At 42.2% G+C, this 24555-nt stretch overlaps 2 protein-coding genes across 7 annotated transcripts; one reads left to right on the top strand and one right to left on the bottom strand.

Annotated features, from left to right (window-relative positions):
- Positions 1 to 5836: 5836 nt before the first annotated feature.
- LOC110501923 (heterogeneous nuclear ribonucleoprotein A3) lies at positions 5837 to 11131 on the top strand. Of its 4 annotated transcripts, none has more exons than XM_036959404.1 (11): positions 5837 to 5934; positions 6779 to 6901; positions 7016 to 7162; positions 7257 to 7467; positions 7554 to 7643; positions 7751 to 7804; positions 7899 to 7955; positions 8241 to 8369; positions 8490 to 8606; positions 10282 to 10356; positions 10982 to 11131. In XM_036959404.1, the coding sequence occupies exons 1-10, from the start codon at positions 5929 to 5931 to the stop codon at positions 10314 to 10316; spliced, it is 969 nt and encodes a 322-aa protein (XP_036815299.1). In that variant the 5' UTR covers positions 5837 to 5928; the 3' UTR covers positions 10317 to 10356; positions 10982 to 11131. The 4 variants fall into 4 exon arrangements, with proteins under 4 accessions (XP_036815299.1, XP_021435472.2, XP_021435471.2 ...); XM_021579797.2 differs by lacking the exon at positions 10982 to 11131 and adding an exon at positions 8692 to 8762 and having other exon boundaries at positions 10282 to 10792; XM_021579796.2 differs by lacking the exons at positions 10282 to 10356; positions 10982 to 11131 and adding exons at positions 8692 to 8762; positions 8878 to 9630.
- A 999-nt stretch (positions 11132 to 12130) lies between these two features.
- On the bottom strand, positions 12131 to 23558 carry LOC110501922 (nuclear factor erythroid 2-related factor 2). Of its 3 annotated transcripts, XM_036959401.1 has the most exons (6): positions 23345 to 23554; positions 22828 to 22920; positions 15410 to 15685; positions 14946 to 15038; positions 14372 to 14554; positions 12131 to 13769 (listed from the first exon to the last, which is right to left on the bottom strand). In XM_036959401.1, exons 1-6 carry the CDS (start codon positions 23384 to 23386, stop codon positions 12519 to 12521), a joined length of 1938 nt encoding a protein of 645 aa, XP_036815296.1. In that variant the 5' UTR covers positions 23387 to 23554; the 3' UTR covers positions 12131 to 12518. The 3 variants fall into 3 exon arrangements, with proteins under 3 accessions (XP_036815296.1, XP_021435470.1, XP_036815297.1); XM_021579795.2 differs by lacking the exon at positions 22828 to 22920 and having other exon boundaries at positions 23345 to 23558; XM_036959402.1 differs by lacking the exons at positions 22828 to 22920; positions 23345 to 23554 and adding an exon at positions 16551 to 16655.
- Between the last annotated feature and the right edge of the window lie 997 nt (positions 23559 to 24555).

The raw sequence follows: 24555 nt of genomic DNA, 5'->3' as shown, positions 1-24555 counted from the left end.
CGGTCAAGCAGAACGGGCCAATCAGACTATTGGTCGCATCTTACGCAGTCTTTCTTTTCGCAACCCTGCGTCTTGGTCAGAACAGCTCCCCTGGGCAGAATACGCCCACAACTCGCTTCCTTCGTCTGCGACCGGGCTATCTCCTTTTCAGAGTAGCCTCGGGTACCAGCCTCCGCTGTTCTCATCTCAGTTCGCCGAGTCCAGCGTCCCCTCCGCTCAGGCTTTTGTCCAACGTTGCGAGCGCACCTGGAAGAGGGTCAGGTCTGCACTTTGCCGTTATAGGGCGCAGACTGTGAGGGCTGCTAATAAGCGTAGAACTAAGAGTCCTAGATATTGTCGCGGTCAGAGAGTTTGGCTCTCCACTCAGAACCTTCCCCTTAAGACGGCTTCTCGCAAGTTGACCCCGCGGTTCATTGGTCCGTTCCGTATTTCTCGGGTCATTAATCCTGTCGCAGTTCGACTTCTTCTTCCGCGATACCTTCGTCGCGTCCACCCGGTCTTCCATGTCTCCTGTATTAAGCCCGTTCTTCGCGCCCCCGCTCGTCTTCCCCCCCCCCCCCCCATCCTTGTCGAGGGCGCACCCATCTACAGGGTCCGCAGGATTTTGGACATGCGTCCTCGGGGCCGTGGTCACCAGTACCTTGTCGATTGGGAGGGGTACGGTCCTGAGGAGAGGAGTTGGGTTCCCTCTCGGGACGTGCTGGACCGTGCGCTGATCGAGGATTTCCTCCGTTGCCGCCAGGTTTCCTCCTCGAGTGCGCCAGGAGGCGCTCGGTGAGTGGGGGGGTACTGTCATGTTGTGTCTTGTCTCTGTCCTTTCCCTTCACCCTGTCTCCCTCTGCTGGTCGTTGTTAGGTTACCTTTTCTCCCCCGCTTTCTCCCAGCTGTTCCTTGTCTCCTCTAACTACCCATTCACCCCGTTTCCCACCTGTTCCTTTTTTCCCTCTGATTAGGTCCCTATATCTCTCTCTGTTTCTGTTCCTGTCCTTGTCGGATTCTTGTTTGTGTTTCATGCCTGAGCCAGACTATCGTCATGTTTGCTGTAACCTTGTCCTGTCCTGTCGGAATCTGCCGGTCTATCTGAGCCTACCTATGTTTGGTTATTAAAGAAGCTCTGTTTAAGTTAGTTCGCTTTTGGGTCCTCATTCACTCACCATAACACCAGGACACCCACAGCACCCAAAGGCCAAAAAGATCATTAAGGACAACAACCACTGGAGCCACTGCCTGTTCACCCCGCTTTCATCCCGCTATCCATCCAGAAGGCGAGGTCAGTACAGGTGCATCAAAGCTGGTACCGAGAGACTGAAAAACAGCTTCTATCTCAATGTCATCTGACTGTTAAACAGCCACCTCTAACATAGAGAGACTGCTGCCAACATACAGACTCAAATCTCTGGCCACTTAAATAAACGAGCTTAGTAAAGGTATCGGTAGTCACTTTAAATAATAGCGCTTTAATAATGTTTACATATCCTACATCCTAATCATCTCATATGTTTATACTGTGTTCTACACCATCTACTGCATCTTGCCTATGCCGCACAGCCATCACTCATCCATATATTTATATGTAAATTTTCTTATTCATCCCTTTACATTTGTGCGTATAAAATAGTTGTTGTGAATTTGTTAGATTACTTGTTAGATTTTACTGCATAGTCGTTACTAGAAGCACAAGCACTTCGCTACACTCTCATTAACATCTGCTAACCATGTGTATGTGACCAATAACATTTTATTTGATTTACAAGAGTCGTATTTAGGCTATAGAGAGTTGCGCCAATGCTGTTTCTGTCTGAACGTTCACAGAGCGACAGTTTCTCGTAGCTGTTGCTAAGTGATAATTCCGCGTTGTGTTGTTTATTTCTGATCATTTTCAAAACCTATGAATATGTCCAGTGAAAAAAGATATGCTATTTGTTGACGACACAACACAGTACAGACTTAGATACAGAGATATCCCAAATGCTAATCAATTAAAAACGTCAGTTAAATTCGCTGCTCTGTTTTCCATGTTGTATCAACATGTCACCAATAACAGGGCAACATGGCAGCCGTTCTAAAAGTTCAGTTCACTTGAACGTTTTCTGTGTTGCGGAACGGCGTGTACTGAACCACACGTTTCCCCTGTTTTAGTATGTTCTTGGACAGACTTCTCTGTGGCCAACGTGAGTAAAACGTTTAAAACGTGTTAACCCTCGCAAGGCTGACGGCCAAGACAGCGTCCCTAGCCGCATCCTCAGAGCATGCACAGACCAGCTGGCTGGTGTGTTTATGGACATATTCAACCAATCCCTATCCCAGTCTGTTGTCCCCACATGATTCAAGATGGCTACCATTGTCCCTGTTCCCAAGAAATCTAAGGTAACTGAACTAAATGACTATCGCCCATTGCACTCACCTCTGTCATCATGAAGTGCTTTGAGAGACTAGTCAAAGACCATATCACCTCCACCCTACCTGATACCCTAGACCCACTCCAATTTGCTTACCGCCCCAATAGGTCCACTGATGATGCAATTGCCATCACATTGCCCTATCCCATCTGGACAAGACGAATACCTATGTAGGACTGCTGTTCATTGACTACAGCTTAGCATTTAACACCATAGTACCCTCCAAACTCATCATTAAGCCAGGGTCTCTGGGTCCTTGACTGCATTCTCAGCCCTCTCCTGTGCTCCCTGTTCACCCATGACTGCGTGGCCATTCACGCTTCCAACTCAATCATCAATTTTGCAGACAATACTACAGTGGTAGGCCTTGTTACCAACAACGACAAGACAGCCTACAGTAAGGAGGTGGGGACCCTCGGAGAGTGGTGTCAGGAAAATAACCTCTTGCTAACAAAGTCAACAAAACAAAGGAGATGATCGTGGACTTCAGGAAACAGCAGAGGGAGCATCCCCCATCCACATTGACGGGACAGTAGTGGAGAAGGTGGAACGTTTGAAGTTCCTCGGCGTACACATCATGGACAAACTGAAATGGTCCACCCACACAGACAGCTTGGTGAAGAAGGCGCAACAGTGCCTCTTCAACCTCAGGAGGCTGAAGAAATGTGTCTTGTCATCTAAAACACTCACAAACATTTACAGATGCACCACCTGGTGTATCACCGCCTGGTACTGCAATTGCACCACCCTCGACCGCAAGGCTCTCCAGAGAGTAGTGCGGTCTGCACAACGCATCACCAGGGGCAAACTACCTGTCCTCCAGGACACCCACAGCACCCAAAGGCCAAAAAGATCATTAAGGACAACAACCACTGGAGCCACTGCCTGTTCACCCCGCTTTCATCCCGCTATCCATCCAGAAGGCGAGGTCAGTACAGGTGCATCAAAGCTGGTACCGAGAGACTGAAAAACAGCTTCTATCTCAATGTCATCTGACTGTTAAACAGCCACCTCTAACATAGAGAGACTGCTGCCAACATACAGACTCAAATCTCTGGCCACTTAAATAAACGAGCTTAGTAAAGGTATCGGTAGTCACTTTAAATAATAGCGCTTTAATAATGTTTACATATCCTACATCCTAATCATCTCATATGTTTATACTGTGTTCTACACCATCTACTGCATCTTGCCTATGCCGCACAGCCATCACTCATCCATATATTTATATGTAAATTTTCTTATTCATCCCTTTACATTTGTGCGTATAAAATAGTTGTTGTGAATTTGTTAGATTACTTGTTAGATTTTACTGCATAGTCGTTACTAGAAGCACAAGCACTTCGCTACACTCTCATTAACATCTGCTAACCATGTGTATGTGACCAATAACATTTTATTTGATTTACAAGAGTCGTATTTAGGCTATAGAGAGTTGCGCCAATGCTGTTTCTGTCTGAACGTTCACAGAGCGACAGTTTATCGTAGCTGTTGCTAAGTGATAATTCCGCGTTGTGTTGTTTATTTCTGATCATTTTCAAAACCTATGAATATGTCCAGTGAAAAAAGATATGCTATTTGTTGACGACACAACACAGTACAGACTTAGATACAGAGATATCCCAAATGCTAATCAATTAAAAACGTCAGTTAAATTCGCTGCTCTGTTTTCCATGTTGTATCAACATGTCACCAATAACAGGGCAACATGGCAGCCGTTCTAAAAGTTCAGTTCACTTGAACGTTTTCTGTGTTGCGGAACGGCGTGTACTGAACCACACGTTTCCCCTGTTTTAGTATGTTCTTGGACAGACTTTGAGGTACGTTTCCTCCGTTCGGTGGATGTGCTGGGTTTTGGCTTGAAGTAATGACTGGTGTATTTAAAGGGCGTAGGTGCATTTTGAAGCCAGAAGCTGAACCCAACCCAACCCAACCCCACCCCATGTTTCAACTGGGCCTCAGTACACAACTGTTTCCGTTCAATTGAACGCTCTATTATGTTTTTTTTTATACTGAACGCAGCTCCGGCCGAAGTCTATATGGCTCTGGGGTATGGTTTCCACTAGTTACCACAGCCACAAAGTGAAACATTGGCTATAACGTAAAAATTCATGAAAACAAACGTTTCCTTTTTTAAAATCTTAATTTAAGAGTTGCCACAAAGTGAAAAATGAGCTATAACGTAAAAACTCATGAAAACAAACGTGTGCTTTTTAAAAATCGTAATTTAAGGTTCGGCATAAGGTTAGCAGTGTAGTTAAGGTTAGAGGTTAGATTTAAAATCAGATTTTACGAAGATACATTTAGAAATAGGCTTTGTGGTTGTGTTAACTAGTGACGACCCTGGGGTATCGCCAGCTTGTAGTCCTAAAAAACGGAAAGAGTAATCAAAGATTTGTATAACTAAGTCAAGATAGACCACAGCCTGTCGTTTCCAACGGGAACAAATGGGTCATAGTGGCCAGAACAATCAAGGAGGTGGGCAGAGTCAAGCACGAGCTAGTGAGATCCGATTGGCACGTTGTAGCCTTCATCTGCATATTTTTGTGAAGTGCGCATGTGCAATAACTAAATTATCTTTAGTACACTCTGTTCATAACATATTATAGTTTTGGGAACAGAAAACTGTATTGAGATCAAAAATATGATGAAAAATATGCAGAATGTCGGCCAAAATCAATCTTGTTCCATTTTGGAACTCCAGAGTGGCGCAGCGGTCTAAGGCATTGCATCTCAGTGCTAGAGGTGTCACTACCGACCCTGGTTCAATTCCAGGCTGTATCACAACTGGCTGTGATTGGGAGTCCCATAGGGTGGTGCACAATTGGGTTTGGCCCGGGCTAGGCCGTCATTGTAACTGAGAATTTGTTCTTAACTAACTTGCCTAGTTAAATAAAGGTTAAATAAAAATATATAAAATATTCTCCCACTGCCGGCCAGTGGGCTTCCTCTCACTACCATATTTGGAAAAGCTAAACAGATGCTTCATATTTATCTGGTGAAATATCTGGTGTTGATAAATGGCGAAAATAAAGTCTGAGTTTCACACAGAGGTAAATATCAGTCAGTTAACATTACCTTTATGGATTATGATGCCTATGCTTATTTTATTATTATTTTAATTAACCAAAAGTGACATTAGTTGATGAAGATTATATCATAGAATAAAACGTATAAACCTCCTAAACCTGTGTTTACCACAGATGTTATATTCGGCGTTCATCCAAAACCCCATTATTTTCCCAAAGGCATTGGTCAACGAGCCATGGCAGAGTCACTCAGGTATAAAGAAAGGCGCAGTTAGTTCCTACAACAAGACCCCATTACTATTGCTCTCTATAAACAACTGACCACAGTTTCTAAACATACTGAACTGACTTTAAAGCAGCTTGCCCTATCCGGTTTATTCTGGTAAAAGACAAGAACTGACCCTGGATCAGTTATAACCGCTGCACAAGCGCAGACTTCTAATCACGTGGTACAGTAGCTTCCTTTCTTCTCAGAACCAAGGAGAATTATACGCTGCGAAATGGAGGTGATGATGTTATACACATATTGCATGTTTATCAATTTCTGTATATTTGAGTTGGACGTAACAGAGTGTAAAGTGTATTTAGAGCCAACCGATAAAAAATGTTTTTATCATGTTACAGCAACAAAAAAATTGTGCGCATTCTAACCGCATTTTTGAGGAAGCAACGTTAGCTAACTAACTAGCACAGCTGCGTCTCTGAACGTTTGGCCATCAAATTGCATCATGCCTGTCATGTAGTGCTACGGTTTCAATGTTGCATACATTTTGGTTTGTAGACGAGTACTTAAATGTATTGTTGGGATACATAGCTACCGGTATAATAACGTTATAGGCCTTAAAATGTAGGACAGGCTACGCCTATACATAGTAGTACGACATGCAGTGAACTTGAAAAATGAATTTACACACCAAATATTGGTATTTGCATTTTAAAGTATATTAAATAATATTTTCAAAATGGCGAATTGTTGTTTCCCCAAGAATGTTATAGAGTCGTGGCTAATGAGATAATTACACTATCTCTCCTAAAATGTTTTCTGTGGGGGGGGTTTTATCAGCCAAGTCTGTCTTGCTGTTGGGCACTGGGCAGAGCTGATTACTGTACCCCCCCGTAACCCATAACATTATAATTTTCTCAATGCCTGTAACCATTGAAACAGCCTGGTTGGCACAATACATTCTGATGCAGCAGGTCTGCCTAAGGGATGGTGTGAAATTAGAACATTTACACTTATATATTGGACTCTTGCACTGTACAATTGTTTTGTTAAAAGATAGTATGCTGTTGTCTGTAGAGTTGCATTGTTATGTGTGACATACATTCCTGTTTTGAATAATTCAACAGGGTCATGAAGCTAGGGAGCCTGAACAGCTCAGGAAGCTGTTCATTGGGGGCCTCAGTTTTGAAACCACTGAGGAAAGTTTAAGGATCCATTTTGAACAATGGGGAAACCTCACAGATAGCGTGGTACGTATGCATTTCACTCGCATTTGATTTAATAAAAAAAGTGTCCAGCATTTACAATGTATTTCTTGGAGACCCACCAAATTGTTCCATATAATGTAAGCTGGTTTCATGTAGGTGATGAGGGACCCAAACAACAAGCGCTCGAGAGGGTTCGGCTTTGTAACATACTCCTGTGTGGAGGAGGTGGATGCCTGCATGGCAGCTCGACCTCATAAGGTGGACGGGCGTGTTGTCGAACCTAAAAGGGCTGTGTCGAGAGAGGTAAGCTAACTCCGCTTCACATTCAGGTGCATTTGCTGTTGTGCAGGTGTTGACCGGTGTGTGCTCACTGCCCAGCGCTTCTTGTCTGTCTCAGGACTCCAACAGACCAGGTGCCCACCTGAGGGTGAAGAAGATCTTTGTTGGGGGTATCAAGGAGGACACCGAGGAGGACCATATCAGAGAGTACTTTGAGACCTACGGGAGGATCGAGACCATTGACATTATGGAGGAACGCGCAACTGGGAAGAAGAGGGGATTCTGCTTTGTTTCATTTGATGACAATGACACTGTGGATAAAATTGTCGGTATGTATGTGGTTGTTGCAGCTTTGTCCTTTTAAACATCAGTAAACATTCCGTTTGCTAAGTATTCCCCATTGTTTTCCTTTCAGCTCAAAAATACCACACAATAAACACACACAACTGCGAAGTCAGAAAGGCACTTTCAAAACAGGAAATGATGGAAGCGTCCAATCAGAGGAGTAAGAATAATAACCTGTCTTCATACTGAATGTAAAATTGCATGACTGTTTTCGAGAAACACCTATAGAATGCGCTTCATTTGTCAATATTGGCATTTTATTTTTAGGTGGGGGTGGTGGCTCTGGGAACTTCATGGGTAGAGGTGGCAACTTTGGACGAGGTAAGCACTTTTACAATTTTGATACGGGGATAAATTTGGACCATAAGAACAGTAATCACACAATACATGTAAACATACTTATCTTGTGTTACAGGAGGCTACGGTGGAGGAAGAGGAGGTTATGGAGGAGGGGATGGATATGGGGGAGATGGTAAACATTTCTCTACCATTAGTGGATAATCAGATGAGGGAGGATTTAAAGATGCATTACTTGAAGAGAGCTTGTTCTAATCTGAGTGCGCTGCTTTTGGTCACTGTTCTGATCTCACTGGTCAGTTTGTAACTTGATCTCACTGGTCAGTTTGTAACTTGATCTGAGTGGTCTGTTTGTAACTTGATCTGAGTGGTCTGTTTGTAACCTGTTCTGATCTGAGACATACTGTTTTGTAACCTGTTGTGATCCGAGACATACTGTTTTGTAACCTGTTCTGTGCAGGTGGGAACTATAGTGGAGGTCCTAGCTACGGAGGTGGACGTGGTGGGGGGGGTTATGGGGGAGGAGGTCCTGGGTATGGAAACCAGGGAGGAGGATATGATAACTACAATGACGGAGGCAACTTGGGAGGTACAAACGCCTATTTTAGCCAGGATTTATTGTCTTGGCTCGTGATTGATTTTTTTGAGTTGCACTCACAATAATTGGATTTGATGTCTGACCTTCTAAAAACAAATCTCTGACTGCTAGGAAACTTTGGTGGTGGAAATTACAATGACTTTGGTAACTACAGAGGACAGCAATCCAGCTATGGCCCCATGAAGGGAAACAACTTTGGTGGCAGAAACTCTACTAGCCCCTATGGAGGTGAGTATTATCTCCCCTGAGCTGGATGTGAATGTTGTGCTGTCTGATGACACAACATTCATCTGCCAATCGTTGTTCATTCCAGGTGGCTATGGCTCAGGCAATGGAAGTGGGGGTGGCTACGGCTCACAGCGTTATTGATACTATGACACTAGGGTATGTTCCATATTTGTTATTTTAAATACTCTGCATACCTGACTGTTGTAGTACAGCGTGAGCCCACGCAACACTAGAATAACAATTTTTGTTTTATCCTGTATCCATTCAACAGGCTACAGTTCTTAGCAGGAGAGGAGATGAGCAAGGATTTGCCAGGAAAGCTGCAGGTTACTTGTACTTTTAGGCAGTCGTCTGAAAGCATTTAAAGGAACAGAAGTCAGAAAGTTACTGCAGCTATAACGGGAGACTAATCCTTTAAAAAAAAAAAGGCTACACAAGCTACAAAGTGCAAGAGTGTAGCTAGTACCTTTCTTTATTTGTGGTAGATGTTCCCCCACTTTATATGTTTTCCTTTTGTGCATCGGAAGTGTATGTATTGTGCCTGTGGAGTCAGAAAGTGTTTTTTTTAATTTTTTTTATATATATATATATATAATTTTTTTACTCCTAACTCCAGTCCGTTTTGAATATTCCTACGTTATTATTTTTGCTGTAGATTGATAGATTTTCTCTGGTCTTCTCATCTTTGTCATCTTTTGAAGAACTTGGTTCTGTCAAAGGGGCGTAGATGCATCAGGCCCTCAAATTGGCTAGAGCTGCCCTTTCCCCCCTCCTCTCTCTTTGAAGTTAATATGATTGCAAGTTTCCGTATCAAGTGTATTATTATTTGTATTTCCAAGAACAGTATGTATTTCAGTAATTTCATTAGTGTAACAAAAGTGGTTATAATTAGTGCAGACAACAATTTGAGGAAATGTTTTACACTACTTGTATGCAGTAAACTCAATTCTAGATTGTTAAAAAAATAAATATTTTTGACAAGTGGAAAAAAAAAAGTTGAATAAAGTTGTGTAGTAAAGTCTTATGAAGTATAGTGCATCATTGGCTCAGAGAAAGATTGAAGGATTGGATTATTTTCGTGTCCGTCATCACTAATCAGGTGTTGCAAATCAATACCCTCAAAAGTTTCGTTTTCTCTGAACTTCCTCGAAATGTAAAACAAAAAATACATCTGGCTGGATGGGAAAGGGAGTCTTAGCTAGTCCGAGGACGAGGTGCACGCATCACCTAGCCAGCATTGCACTAGTAGGATTGTTACAGCTACAAGCCACTTCAGTTGAGCCTCGGCAGATCAGCATGGAAGATTGCAAATGACTTTGTCAGACAGGACCTCTTCAGCCCCAGCACAGTGGACAAGTCAGCATGTTGTGAGAGGAAAGAGAAGGCAGTACCGAGAGCTGCACCCTTGGAGAAAAGCTTGCATTGTCTTGCCTGGTAGTGAGCGTCAGCCTCTCAAGGCTAGCTATACCTTTCAAGATCAGCTGATGCTAGCGAAGAAAGACTAACTAGAGTTCCTGGACACTTGGGACATCCTGTTGAGTCAGATACGACAGATTACCAGGAAGTTCTTATTTAGCTGTCAGACCTTACAAGGGGAAAGGGAAGTGAGTATTTCACAAGCAGTGGTAACATAAAGATGGAGTAGGTAAGAGTAACCACTTTGCTTGATTTACAGATCGGGAAAGAAGCATTACGACTATTAAAGGCTGAAAATCTCTAATGACAGGATTACATGGAGATTTCTGGATGGGTAAGACTTAAGTATTTCTCAAAGTATACAGTAAGGCTATGTAAAACACTAACACTCATAAGGTAGAACAAATGCTATTGAGTCTAATCCCTTTCGAGAGTCAAAGTGTACCATTCACTCAGTTTTTAATTAAGATCATTTTGAAGGATCTCATGAGTTCCTTGCACAGCTCACTGATCTCTGGAGGTCTGCAGAGAACATGCTTCAGTTCACACAAACTTACACCCCTATAGATATCCTTGATATTTTTTTATCTGTGTAGTTTTTATTCAATTTCAATGTATAGCTTTTAATAGTAATAATAAAAAGTAGCTAAATTAAGGATGGTGATTTTTCAACCCCTGGTTAGACAATTTATTATAGTTTGAAGAAATTAATACTTATGCATGTCTATTAAATAAATGTGTTTTTTGAATAAAGACATCTCTCAAAGGAACGACTGATTTATTTGATGTGTGAACAGTTGATAGTTGTTTTGTTCGCCTCACACAGCCTCTGAATGGAGGGTGGAGAAGGTTTGGCGTTCAAATGTAATGTTTGTGAAAAGGCCTGGAACTGCAGGATACAATGCGCAGTGCTAGCGGACTACTCATTTATTCTTCCGCTGCTCTGTCATTCGCTACAGAAGAAAGTGGCCGGATCAAGGAGCCTTGGGTAGCCAGGAAAGTGCAGTGACTGCTGCGCTTTTCCCGAAGTGTGTCCAGCTGACCTTTTGAAGTGTAGCTGAACAATGGAGTACACTGTTGCATAACTGAATAAATTCCGGTGGAATCATGTCCTCAAAGTGGTTTGGCTTACACACAATAATTTATAGAATTAAAGGATTCAGGTCATAATATTCCATACTTCCCTTTTTATGCACTTTTTTTTATGCCTATTCTGACCTTGAACTTGGGTATGACGTAACGCATGTCTCAACCAGCTATTCTTTCCGGGGTGGAGATATTTAGAAATGGAAGTTGTGGCAGAGGTGTGTCTACAGAGCCACGGTATTCTGACCTTGACTTAATTCCGCCACAGTAAAGGTGAATAAGGTCGAGCAACCTGTCGCTTCCAACTGGAAGAGCATCTACACCATTCTCCTTGCTTGGAATTTACAAATGTATAAGCGCTATTGATAAGAGCTAGGTAAATGAGTATCCGTTTGCATAAGGGGATTGTAAATATAACATGTGTTTTACGTTATGCTCGCTGAAAACAACTGACAGCAAACTGAAGAATATCAACTTTCCCACAGTGACGTTTATGAAATGGTGTGCCATTATGTAGAATTTACATTGTAAGTCCTTTTAACTTCAAGGGGTGAAATTTAGAGACCCAAGCTATATGCTTCTGTAGCCGTACACAAATCATGGTAGAGCGCCAAATCTAGAGTTGATTCATGATTTCTGTTTTAATTATATACCCGGACTTTTCACATTATTTATTGCTTTAAATATTAGCCACCATCAGTTATACCCACATACATTTATAACTGTCACTTCAGTGTTCGTTTGCTTACATTTTGCATCATTCCAACACGTCGTTAGTCTACCTTCCTTTCATCTGTCATGTTCGTGTGGTTGTTCCTGAGTATAGCTAGCGATAGTGAATCGTACTAGAAGTTGTGCAGTAATGTCGGACATGTAGCCTACTTCAATCCTAATGGATTGAACCATCTCTTTACATAAATGCACTAAAAGTCTGTTAGTCTGAATACCAACTACTGAGAAGTTAGTAGGAAAGGCGTACATTTCTGAATCGGCCTAATTTGAATAGTAAGCAAGAGACCAACTGACTAAATTAACTGTTTATTTCATTAAAAAGCACAATAGTCAGGACATAAAAAGGAAATGGAGCTGCAAATCAGCATAAAGTTTATAAAACAGACTTTGAAGTAACAGTGATTGCAACAATATAATTAGCATACTAAAAACATGATATATACACAATACACATTTTCATATCTCAAAAGCAAATAATGTATTTACAAACAATATCAGGGAAAAATAGAGACCAGTACAAAATAACTCAAATATAATTAAAGATTCAAGAAGAGAAGGCAAAAACTATATAACAGTTCTGCTGTTTTACTAACGCTTAAAAGCCAAGCAACTACAAAGTTATTCTTTGCATAGTATTATTATTACTAATGCTCTACCATGTAGTAAAACAGAGAAGTGCTAGCTGTCCTTTTTCTTGCTAAGTGTCTTTTTAATGCGGGGGACGAGGAAGACTGTGCCATCGGTGGTCTGCTGGAGGGAGTACTCCAACGGAGAATAGGGCTTCCCCTCCTCGTCCCTCAGCAGACTGAACACCTCCAGGTACAAGGTGTTGAGCTGCTGCTTCATCTTCCGCAGGCTGCTGTCATTCTTGGTCTTCTCTGTCTGCAGTCGCTCCTTCTCCTCCTTCAGCGAGTCCAGGTCATATTCCAGCTCCGTGATGTTCTCCATCTTGCGCTTGCGGCAGTTCTGGGCAGCCACCTTGTTCTTGCCCCGCCGGCGGATGTCTCTGACCAGGGCCAGCTGGGCCTCGTTGAGCTGGTGCTTGGACATCATCTCGTTGAAGTCATCCACAGGCAGGTCGATGATCATGTCCACGGTGAAGGGGATCTGGAGGGCCTTGGCTCGCTGCTCGTCTCTAGAGAGACGCTTCTCGGAGCGCCTCCTCTTCTTGTCTTTGGTGAAGGGCGATTCACTGTGGCCAGTCTCGTCATCTGGCTCAGTCTTGCCATGTTTGGGCTCTTTGTCCCGCTGCTGAGGTAACACAGAAATAGGTGTCTGCAGGCCATCTGGTTGGAAAGACAGTGAGAACATCTCGGAGTAGTCAGACTGTGCACTCCCAGGGTTACTGTCCATCTCATCCATGTCTGAATCGCTGTAGCCACCAAAGGAGCGGTCCCCATACATGGATTTCTCAGGAGAGCTAGAGTATGAGCTTGCCTCCACAGAAACACCTGAATCAGAATCTGGACATTCTGTCATTATCTCAGGTTTGTTGTCTCTGTCAAATGTATCTCCAGGAGAAAGGTCCTGTAATTCCATTGGTGTAAAAATAGGCTTGTTTGGTATTTCTGCCAATGAGTTACCTCCATTTCCTTGGCCACAAGGCAAGGTGACACTGGTCACTTTTGTGTTGACAACGTCTGGGTAAAATATGTCACAGAAAGTGTCTGCACTGAAATGAGTATTGAGGTCTGGAGCCTTCAAGGTCATCTGATTGAGATGGTCCAGTGGAGCGATGTTGGGAAAGCTCTCCTCAAAGGTGTTGATGAATTCAGGTGGGCAGACATCTGCTGTGTTTGACGCCACCTCTTCCAGGTTGGGCAATGGGTAGAAGCTGTAGTTTGGATCCTGCACCTCAGGGGTGGTGTTAGTGGGCAGATATCCTCCGGTCAGCTCCCGTGTGTCCTCCATTTGCATATTCAGACATTGCTAGAAAACAAGATTAGGAAGCATCAAAACAGATCCAGTAACCCATGCAGTGTATTGGACATCAAGATGTAACGGTAATGTAATATGCAGTAGAGAACCATCATATGGATGAGCTGGTGTTCAGTTTTTACTAATCATTTATTAAACCTTGGTTTCAAACCTTTTTATTCCCAATGAGTAGCTGAAACTTTGCACAGGTTCAATATTGCAAATAAAGTGGGATTCCTAAATTGACTAATGTTTTTTTGCATGAAATTACGCATTGTATTTTGTACTGTAAGTAAAGTGTTTTCTTTCTGGTTTCCATGCTACTACCTTCTTGCTACTAACTGCTTAGAAGCTATTTTATGTTCTACTTAAGGACACAAGCAGCTTCCCACCATTTGAGGCTTTCCCTCCCACTGCTCGGAGTCAACAGTGCTATGTGGGAACCTGATCACAGTGGCATTAGCTGAGTAGTATCTTCTTCCGCTGTGTCCCATTCAAACACACAAAACAAAAGGTGAGTATATGTCCTCTCATGCATACCTGGCTGCTGCCATCCGTGCATTCTTTTGACTGCTTGTTTACACCATAGAGACGGTAGAATATTCGTATTGTACCTGCAGCTCAGGGAGGGACAAAAGTTCCATCCAGGCCTGCTCCAAATCTGGGGAGGTCCTTTGTGAGAGCAGTGGGGCTGTGAGTAAGGGCAGCTGGGTCAAAGCTGGCGGATCAGATTTCATCATGATGTGACTGCTGTTGGGTGCTAGAGCTACGGCGGCATCCAGACAGGAAGAGGTAGTCTACGACACAAACAAGGGAGGGAAACACTGTAAAAGACAGGTACATACAACATTATATATTGTTCATTAGAAACTGGGTGGTTTGAGCCCTGAATGCTGATTGGCTGACAGCCATGGTATATCAGACTGTATACCACGGGTATGACAAGAAATATATAATTACTTTGGTAACCAGTTTAAAATAGCAATAAGGCACCTCTGAGGTTTGTGGTATATGGCCAATATACCACAGTTAAGATCTGTGTCCAGGCACTCTGTGTTGCGTTGTGGCTAAGAACAGCCCTTAGCCATGGTATATTGGCCATATACCACACCCCTTCTGTCCTCATTGCTTAATTAGAAATCGTTGTAAGTATATTTTTAAGATAATAGTGAAAGCCTGTATTCTTACCTCAGTTGCCTCTACCAAAGGAAATGTCTCTGCCAGCAGTTGCATACATTCATCAAATGACATGGCATCCCCATCTACAGTGAAGCTGACATCCTGAAAGCAAAGATTCAAAGCACTTCAGGTTTTCATCTAAATTCCCTCTATACTAACACTGCACCCATTTCAACATTGTGTTTGAAAATGGCTGAGAGCATTGCGCTACCTTGGACAAAGTTCTTCGCAGAGAGCATAGCGCTAAAGTTCTTTGCAGAGAGCATAGCGCTACCTTAGACAAAGCTCTCCACAGAGCAGTTTCTAAACAGCCAAATCCACTAATGCAAAACTACAAAGCCACCTGTGTTTCCCTAATTACACTGGATGAGGTTGTTACCTAGCTACAGAGCAGCTGTACCCCCCCCTCCCCCCCAGGGAGGGGAGTGGCCAGCCCCTGACATGACTGACAGCTGTGTGTGTGTGTACGGTACCTGTATGACTTGAGAGGGTGCGGCGGAGGTAGCCGTCTGCAGTGGCTGTCCGCTGGTCGCAAGGCGGGGCACAAACTCCCCCGTCTCCTCATCCAGCTGCAGCTGAGCAAGCAGGGCCTTCTCCTGCTCCCTCTGCTGCTGCAGCCTCTTGTCCTCCTCCTGCTCCCTCTGCTGCTGCAGCTCGTGCTCCTTCTGACGCTGGCAGTAGTCAAACACCTCGCGCCCCGCACCCAGATCTATGTCCTGCCTCCACAAGATGTCGATCAGGTCTATGTCCTGCCAACAGACAACAAGTTAGACCGGAACTCACAAAGCACCACACAGACTGTGACCAGATGAAAAAAAGGAGATTAGTGAGGAGGAACAAGGAAATGTTTCCCTGCTGTGAAGGAGTACAGCTACTGTATCTCTCTCTCTCCAGTGCCACGCCCCGTCCCTCTGGGTGTCTGACGACAGTAGTACTAGCAAGAAGCAGTATGAATAATAGATGCACTTCTCCATTTCCCCAACGGCTCCCGAGTGGCGCAGCGGTCTAAGGCACTGCATCTCAGTGCTAGAGGCGTCACTACAGACCTTGGTTTGATTCCAAGCTGTATCACAACAGTTCCATAGGCCGGCGCACAATTGGCCCAGCGGTTAGGGTTTAGCCAGGGTAGGCCATCATTGTAAATAAGACTTTGTTCTTAACTGACTTGGCTAGTTAAATAAAGATGAAATATATATATGTTTTTATTCACCCACAGAGGAGATGTGCCTCTCAGCTGGTACCTCTTGATTAGTCTCAACCAAATAAATCAAAGGACAGCAGATCAAATGTAATATCACTAGCTCAAAAACAAATGAAATCATTGATCACTGAGGAGAAATGTTCATTGATACAGCTTAAAATTAAAACTGAGTTTTAGGGAGTAAAAACGTGAGTTTTACAGAGTGGCTGCGTTGCCGAAAACATTGGATGACTTTTCCAGATAGCTAGAAAACCAAACCTTCTGCACACGTGCGTAATTATTTAATTTACAAATGTTTTCTACTTTTTATTTGATAAACCACACTGCACCATAGAACTGTATTTTGAGAACCATATCAGCTTGAGATCTAGCAAGGAAGGTTTGGTACAAATATGTTCAGACAAAGTTCTTACTATGTCCTCTCTGGTGTATACAGTAGCAACACCACTAGGACCTCCTGGTATGCCTCGCTGTAACAGCATTCTTCCTCCTCTTCTGAGGAGGAGGAGTAGCGAGAACGATCGGAGGACCAATGCGCAGAGTGGTAAGTGTTCATGATGATTTTTAATTAAAACTCAGACCACTAAACAATAAATGACAACGTGAATTTACAAAACCGAAACAGTACCGTGTGGCCCAAACACACACACGGAAACAAACACCCCCCACTCAAAAGTGAAACCCAGGCTACCTAAGTAAGATTCTCAATCAGGGACAACGATTGACAGCTGCCTCTGATTGAGAACCATACTGGGCCGAACTCAAAACCACAACATAGAAAAACACACAGACTGCCCACCCAACTCACGCCCTGACCATACTAAAACAAAGACAAAACGGAACTAAGGTCAGAACGTGACACTCGCAGAGTCTGGAGGTTATTAGATGCCTGCCTGTTCAGTCAGGAATGTCCAGAGATAAACTACGCTGGTCTCCCCTTGGGCCGTCTTAACATCCATTACACAGACATTATATTCAGAAGGAAACATTTCACAAAGGACTTGTGAGATTGCATTAACCCAACATATTAGGTCACAAGGAAAGCTCTGAGTATGTGCCTATTTGTTGCCTAAAAGAAGAAGGTCAATGATACTTTCAGAGAGACTGGGTAACATAAACAGAACAGAGAGAGAGGATGTAAAGAGAGACAGATCAGATGACTAACAAAGTGGAAGGGAGTGCAAAGAGGATGTGGTGTGGGAAAGATTTCGGAGCTTGGTGTAGATTTCGACATAGATAACTCTTGTAAATGGAATGAGCAGAAGTAATTGAGTTGTAACTTTGTGGACCAAATCAAGTGTTAAACATGGCCACAAAAAAATCCCCCCCAAAACAATGTTTAATTATATAATTCACATGACCTATTATCTTTAAGTTCAGAAATAGTTATAACAAACATTCTCTCTCTCTCTCTCTCTCTGCAGTGCAGCTGAGAAGTCTTTAACCCTAATTGCCTCATGGGTGTCACGTCAAATCCAGCATTAATCCATGACCACGAAAGCCTTTAAAGTCACAAGGTCTGGGTAGTGAGTACACAAAACCACAGGTGATACATTATGGCTCTGGAGAGGATGAAGAATGGCCCACACAACCACCCACAAATATCACTTACAGTCTAGAAGAGTAAAGAAATCTTGAAACATAGGCATACAAAGCCTTATTATTTTCGAAAATCGAATTGGTCGCGAACACCGATTATTAGCTCCAACAGTGCAGTAGAATGTCTAGCAAATACGGTACAGATAATCTATAAATCTAAACAAGAAATCAAGAAATGTCAGAACGAGTCCAATTAACAATCCAATATAGATATATTAGAGTGAGCAGTGTCAGAATGCAGAATTTAAATACGTGGTGTTTTTAAACAGTATATAAATTCGGAAAATATAATGGTATGTACAATAGTAAGTATATTAGAATGGTCTATGCCTAATTAAATAAATAAAAATGTTTTTTTTATTTTTTTATGTTGTGAATACAGTATACACAGTGAGTAAACAATAGTATATGAAGTGACCTATGTTCAAAGTCTCTATATACATGGGACATTTTATAGACTCTTTCCTCATACAGGATGGATTAGAGTGTCATAAAATATGTTATTGTAGAATCCCTTTTGAGGAAAAAAGATACAGGTATTTATGATTTTCCCAGAGTCTCTTTTCATGTTGTCACTGAAACTTCAACACCACACTACATTCATGCAGAGATGAGTGATCTGTGTACATTCACAAATGACTGAATCCTCCCTTTCGAGGCCCCTTTCACGGACTGCCTCAAAAAGAGGATGACGTAACTATTTGGATGAACAGCTGAATGACTTCAAGTTGTAACTCAGTAACTATTTTGTTAAAAACTAGATTGGTGGAGTGAAGTATTTATCCACAAAATACTTGTGAAACATACTGGTTAGTTCTCTGATCTTTATGAATAGTAAAAATGTACTAAGATACCATGTTAGCTACCATTATCTGTAACTCAGAGGAGGTCTGGACTACAAATAAGGAACTGGGGCTTGTAAAAAATATATGCTTTCATTTCCTGGTCGATTCTGCAAATTTAGTGTAAATAAAAACATAATTTTTCAAAAATAATCTCTTTGTTTAAAAACAGACAGACTTTGAGTAGCTGCATTTGGACTTCCCTCTCAGAATGTGCAGCAACTCAAACAACAGACTAAAAAACAACTGTATTAGGTGAAGAAACAGCACTTTTAAAACAAGCCAACCAAAACAATTCTAAGCGCCAGTAACACAACAGAGCTGTGAGATAGAGTAAGGTTTCCTTTCCTGGACACACATTTTAAGCCTTGACCAAAAAAAACATTTTTGTGTTTGCTTTTAAATCCAGGACTAGGCTTAATCTGTGTCCAGGAAACTGCCCCAAAAGTTGCCTCTGTGTTGTTTCATGATACCTTGTTGCATACCGCCCCTTAAATGGGAGTCTGATGACTATATTTTTTTCTCACAAAAGAAATGCATCTGGTTAAAACAACTAAGTAGACTCACCTCCTACACATGACTAAACTCAGGTTTAGTCTTAATCTAGGGGGAAACCTGTTATTCAATTGATAAAACCAAGGTAGCAAGATGGAACAGTTTTATTATCTCTCAACCAATTGTGCTATTGTGTCTTTTTTCGCGTTATTATTATTATTATTATTTACATTTCACCTTTATTTAACCAGGTAGGCCAGTTCACCTTTATTTAACCAGGTAGGCCAGTTCACCTTTATTTAACCAGGTAGGCCAGTTCACCTTTATTTAACCAGGTAGGCCAGTTCACCTTTATTTAACCAGGTAGGCCAGTTCACCTTTATTTAACCAGGTAGGCCAGTTCACCTTTATTTAACCAGGTAGGCCAGTTCACCTTTATTTAACCAGGTAGGCCAGTTCACCTTTATTTAACCAGGTAGGCCAGTTCACCTTTATTTAACCAGGTAGGCCAGTTGAGAACAAGTTCTCATTTACAACTGTGACCTGGCCAAGGTAAAGCAAAGCAGTGCGACAAAAACAACACAGTTACACATAAACAAAAGTACAGTCAATAACACAATAGAAACATCTATGTACAGTGTGTTTAAATGTAGAAGGAGTAGGGAGGTAAGGCAATAAATAAATAATTACAATTTAGTTTTAACACTGGAGTGATTAATGTGCAGATGAAGATGTGCAAGTAGAGATACTGGGGTGCAAGAGGGTAAGTAAGAATATGGGGATGAGGTAGTTGGGTGTGCTATTTACAGATTGGCTGTGTACAGGTGCAGTGATCGGTAAACTGCTCTGACAGCTGATGCTTAAAGTTAGAGAGGAGATATAAGACTCCAGCTTCAGTGATTTTTGCAATTCGTTCCAGTCATTGGCAGCAGAGAACTGGAAGGAAAGGCGTTCAAAGGAAGTGTGGTGGATGGGGATGAGGATGACCAGTGAAATATACCTGCTGGAAAGTGTGCTACAGGTGGGTGTTACTATGGTGACCAGTGAGCTGAGATAAGGCGGGCCTGAGGTAAATTATCTCAAGATAAGCTGTAGACCACACTATTTACCAAGAGTTTTCATCAATATTCTTTGTAGCTGTCTATTTACCACCACAAACCGATGCTGGCACTAAGACCGCACTCAATGAGCTGTATACGGCAATAAGCAAACAGGAAGACACTCATTCAGAGGCGGCGCTCCTAGTGGCCGGGGACTTTAATGCAGGAAAACTTAAATCTGTTTGACCTCATTTCTACCAGCATGTTAAATGTGCAACCAGAGGGGAAAAAAACTCTAGACCACTTTTACTCCACACACAGAGACTCGTACAAAGCTCTCCCTCGCCCTCCATTTGGCAAATCTGACCATAATTGTATCCTCCTAATTCCTGCTTACAAGAAAAAATGAAAGCAGGAAGCACCAGTGACCAGGTCAGATTAAGCAGATGCTAAGCTACGGGTCTTCTTCAAATGGCATTGAGGAGTACACCACATCAGTCACTGGCTTCATCAATAAGTGCATAAATGACATCGTCCCCACACTGAAAGTAGCAAGACTAACTCGGAAGCATATAATAAATCCTGCTATGCCCTCTGACAAACCATCAAACAGGCAAAGCGTCAATACAGGACTAAGATTGAATCGTACTACACCGGCTCTGACGCTCGTCGGATGTGGCAGGGCTTGCAAGCTATTACAGACTACAAAGGGAAGCACAGCTGCGAGCTTCCCAGTGACACGAGCCTACCAGATTAACTAAATTACTTCTATGCTCGCTTCGAGGCAAGTAACATGCATGAGAGCATCAGCTGTTCCGGGCGACTGTGTGATAACGCTCTCCGTAGCCGATGTGAGTAAGACCTTTAAACAGGTCAACATTCACAAGGCCGCTGGGCCAGATGGATTACCAGGACTTGTACTCCGAGCTGACCAACTGGCAAGTGTCTTCACTGACATTTTCAACCTGTCCCTGACTGAGTCTGTAAAACCAACATGTTTCAAGCAGACCACCATAGTCCATGTGCTCAAGAACACTAAGGTAACCTGCCTAAATGACTACCGACCCATAGCACTCATGTCTGTAGCCCCCAGGTGGTAAGGGTAGGTAACAACACATCTGCCACGCTGATCCTCAACACGGGGGCCCCTCATGGGTGCGTACTCAGTCCCCTCCTGTTTTCCCTGTTCACTCATGACTGCATGGTTAGGCACAACTCCAACACCATCATTAAGTTTGCAGATGACTCAACAGTGGTAGGCCTGATCACCGACAACGATGAGACAGCCTATAGGGAGGAGGTCAGAGACCTGGCCGTGTGGTGCCAGGATAACAACCTATCCCTCAACGTGGTCAAGACAAAGGAGATGATAGTGGACTACTGGAAAGGGAGAACCGAGCACACACCTATTCTCATCGACGGGGCTGTAGTGGAGCAGGTTGAGAGTTTCCAAGTTCCTTGGAGTCCACATCACCAACAAACTATCATGGTCCAAACACACTAAGACAGTTGTGAATAGGGCACGACAAAGCCTATTCCCCCTCAGGAGACTGAAAAGACTTGGCATGGGTCCTCAGATCCCAAAAAAATTTCTACAGCATGGGTCCTCTTTTACTCTGCTGCTACTCTCTGTTTATTATCTATGCATAGTCACTTTAACTCTACCTACATGCACATATTACCTCAATTACCTCGACTAACCGGTGCCCCTCACACATTGACTCTGTACCGGTACCCCCCTGTATATAGCCTTGCTGTTGTTATTTTACTGCTGCTCTTTAATTATTTGTTACTTTTATTTTAGAAATTATCTATTTTTTACTTAACACTTAATTTTTTTCTTTAAACTGCATTGTTGGTTAAGGGTTTGTAAGTAAGCATTTCACTGTAAAGTCTACATCTGTTGCATTCGGCGCATGTCACAAATAAAATGTGATTTGATCAAATTTTATTTGAAGGTCAGCTACATAACTACAACCAGTTTTGGGTTATTATAACAAGCCTAAGGCTTAAGCCTACATATATTTCTCAATTTGACACAACCAATTGAACTCTACAGAGGACCTGTGTAGCCTACATCATGGGAAATAAAATAAACTAAATTCCAGGCTGGGCAGCCTGAGATTGTGCAATCAGTTAGTTGTATGGAGCGAAGTAGGCCCAAAGATGGTGGATGAATAAAGATGTCTTACTGAGGCTGTTTACCATTGAAAAAATGGTCAAGTTACCTATCTTTGTAAATGGGCGTTCCCACTCTCACGTGAGCATGATAATCTCCATAATCTCTTACATCAAATCAAATCTCTTACATGGCTCACGCGAGAGAGGGAACGCCCACTTACAACAGATAATATACATATATATTTCAATGGGGAAACTGTCCAATAACAGCTGGTTCTGAGATACTTACTGGCCCCAACCAGATCAAATGTGACCATGAGATGTCTCGCTTTCTCTACCGTCTATGGTCGGTTTATTTAACTCCGGTTTCGTTAGGTTACTGGTAGGCCAATAGATGCCATCTTTACGGGAAAAACGCTATGGGGCTCTAGTGGCGCATGGGGGGATTCCGACGGCCAAAAAACAAGCGCACTGAAATGAAAAGAAAAAAGACTGTCTGGGGATATGTGTCGTCATCGTCACCTTGACATATGTTTTACTTGACAGTAATTGCATCATTACACATGGACATCGAAATTAAACGGATGTTTTACCGTTATTTTTTCGCCCACGCGGAATTGAGTTGGATGAACCGGCCAGACTTCCAGCCATGACTTTGCAGAATTTTCTATGAACGCGTCGGTCGACTACCAGCGCAGAGACATAAATTGTAGAGCTACATGCAGTAGTAGCCTAATGTATTTACAAATGTCAAAACTACAACACGAGAAGTTCACAAATATGATTATGATAGCCTATAAGAAAACATATTTACGATGCAGTCGTTTCAATTCATTAACTTACGAAACAATATCTTAAGAAATAATATAAGGAGTAGTATGGGAAACGCACATCGAGTTGAACATGACAGTTTATTAATCAGGTAACATGAACAGTTTTAATTAGGCCTAATTTTATTTAAATAGTTTGAAATAGCCAATAAAATATAGTTTTTCAACAATGAGGATATTGTCTAGCATTGCGTTTGTATGCTATAGGTCAACCTTGAGCTATAGTTTCACATAATAGCATATATATATATATATATATATATAACAAAATATGATTTACCTGTTGACTAGGATGAATTTTAGGCATCTCAATTTCCATCATAATAGAGAGTTGTCCCTTCGTAAAGCAAAGTCCAATATATTAAAACAAACAATTTATAATCCTTTAGACCTACAGCAATATAAAATGGTGGACTATCAGAAAGCAAGGAGTCCGGCGCAGCGACGTTTTGGCTATGAAGGAAATGTTGCTTCTAATCGTATGAAAATGTACGGAAAAATCCAAGCAGTCTGATGGCCCCGCCCACAAGTTGCAGCAACCAGTCAATGGCTCTGGGAGAGCTACGCTGGGATCGTCCCCCTCAATATCCTATTGGGCCATAAGACCAGTGTGCGTCTGTGCACTGGACAGCCAATGCAACATTTGCTACAGGTTTATAAAAGCATAACAAATTCCTCAACCTTAAAAAAATACAAGTTTATTCCAGTAACATTTACATAATCTCTGCCCTCATGGATTCATGTTTCTAGAATAGGCCTTTTAGCCCAATTAGCCCAATTAGCCCAATTAGAATTGCATCTTGGTTGACTTTTTAACTAACATAACAATTAGTTATTATAATGTTATTGCAACAACTATTACAACAAATTGTCGGTAGGCCCAATGTTTAACAATTTAAGTCACATGTATCATCCTGACAGACAAAACTACCCCAGTCATCTCATGCAGAATGCTGTGAAGACGAAGTGTATTTATGTACAGTAGGTTTACAATGTCTTCAGAAAGTATTCAATCACAATCCTTGAATTTTTCCACATTCTGTTGTTGTTACAGCCTGAAATGAATGGATTTAAATTGAGATTGTGTCACTGGCCTACACACAACACATTGTTTATTGTTTACTCCATGTGTAACTCTGTGTTGTCTGTCCACACTGCTATGCTTTATCTTGGCCAGGTCGCAGTTGTAAATGAGATCTTGTTCTCAACTAGCCCGAACTGGTTAAATAAAGGTGAAATAAAAAAAAATTAATTATTACATTTTTTACAAAATTAAAAGCTTAAATGGATTAGGTCAATAAGTATTCAATCCTTTTCTTATGGCAAAAGCCGAAATAAGTTTAGGAGTAAAAATGTGCTTAACAAGTCACAAGTTCCTCGGCATACACGTCACTGACAAACTGAAATGGTCCACCCACACAGACAGTGTGGTGAAGAAGGCGCAACAGCGCCTCTTCAACCTCAGGAGGCTGAAAAAATGCGGCTTGTCAC

This window comes from Oncorhynchus mykiss, chromosome 22 (assembly GCF_013265735.2).
Source record: "Oncorhynchus mykiss isolate Arlee chromosome 22, USDA_OmykA_1.1, whole genome shotgun sequence".
NCBI lineage: Eukaryota > Metazoa > Chordata > Actinopteri > Salmoniformes > Salmonidae > Oncorhynchus > Oncorhynchus mykiss.
This window is presented reverse-complemented; position numbering and strand designations above follow the sequence as displayed.

Coding starts and splice junctions, on each gene's coding strand:
- LOC110501923 (XM_021579797.2), top strand. Junction 7,163..7,256: donor AAAGGGCTGTGTCGAGAGAG/GTAAGCTAACTC, acceptor TGTCTGTCTCAG/GACTCCAACAGACCAGGTGC. Junction 7,956..8,240: donor GGATGGATATGGGGGAGATG/GTAAACATTTCT, acceptor TGTTCTGTGCAG/GTGGGAACTATAGTGGAGGT.
- LOC110501922 (XM_036959401.1), bottom strand. CDS start 23,386: ATGATGGAAATTGAGATGCCTAAAATTCATCCTAGTCAACAG. Junction 22,921..23,344: donor AAATTCATCCTAGTCAACAG/GTAAATCATATT, acceptor CTGCGCTGGTAG/TCGACCGACGCGTTCATAGA. Junction 14,555..14,945: donor CTTTGGTAGAGGCAACTGAG/GTAAGAATACAG, acceptor TTTGTGTCGTAG/ACTACCTCTTCCTGTCTGGA.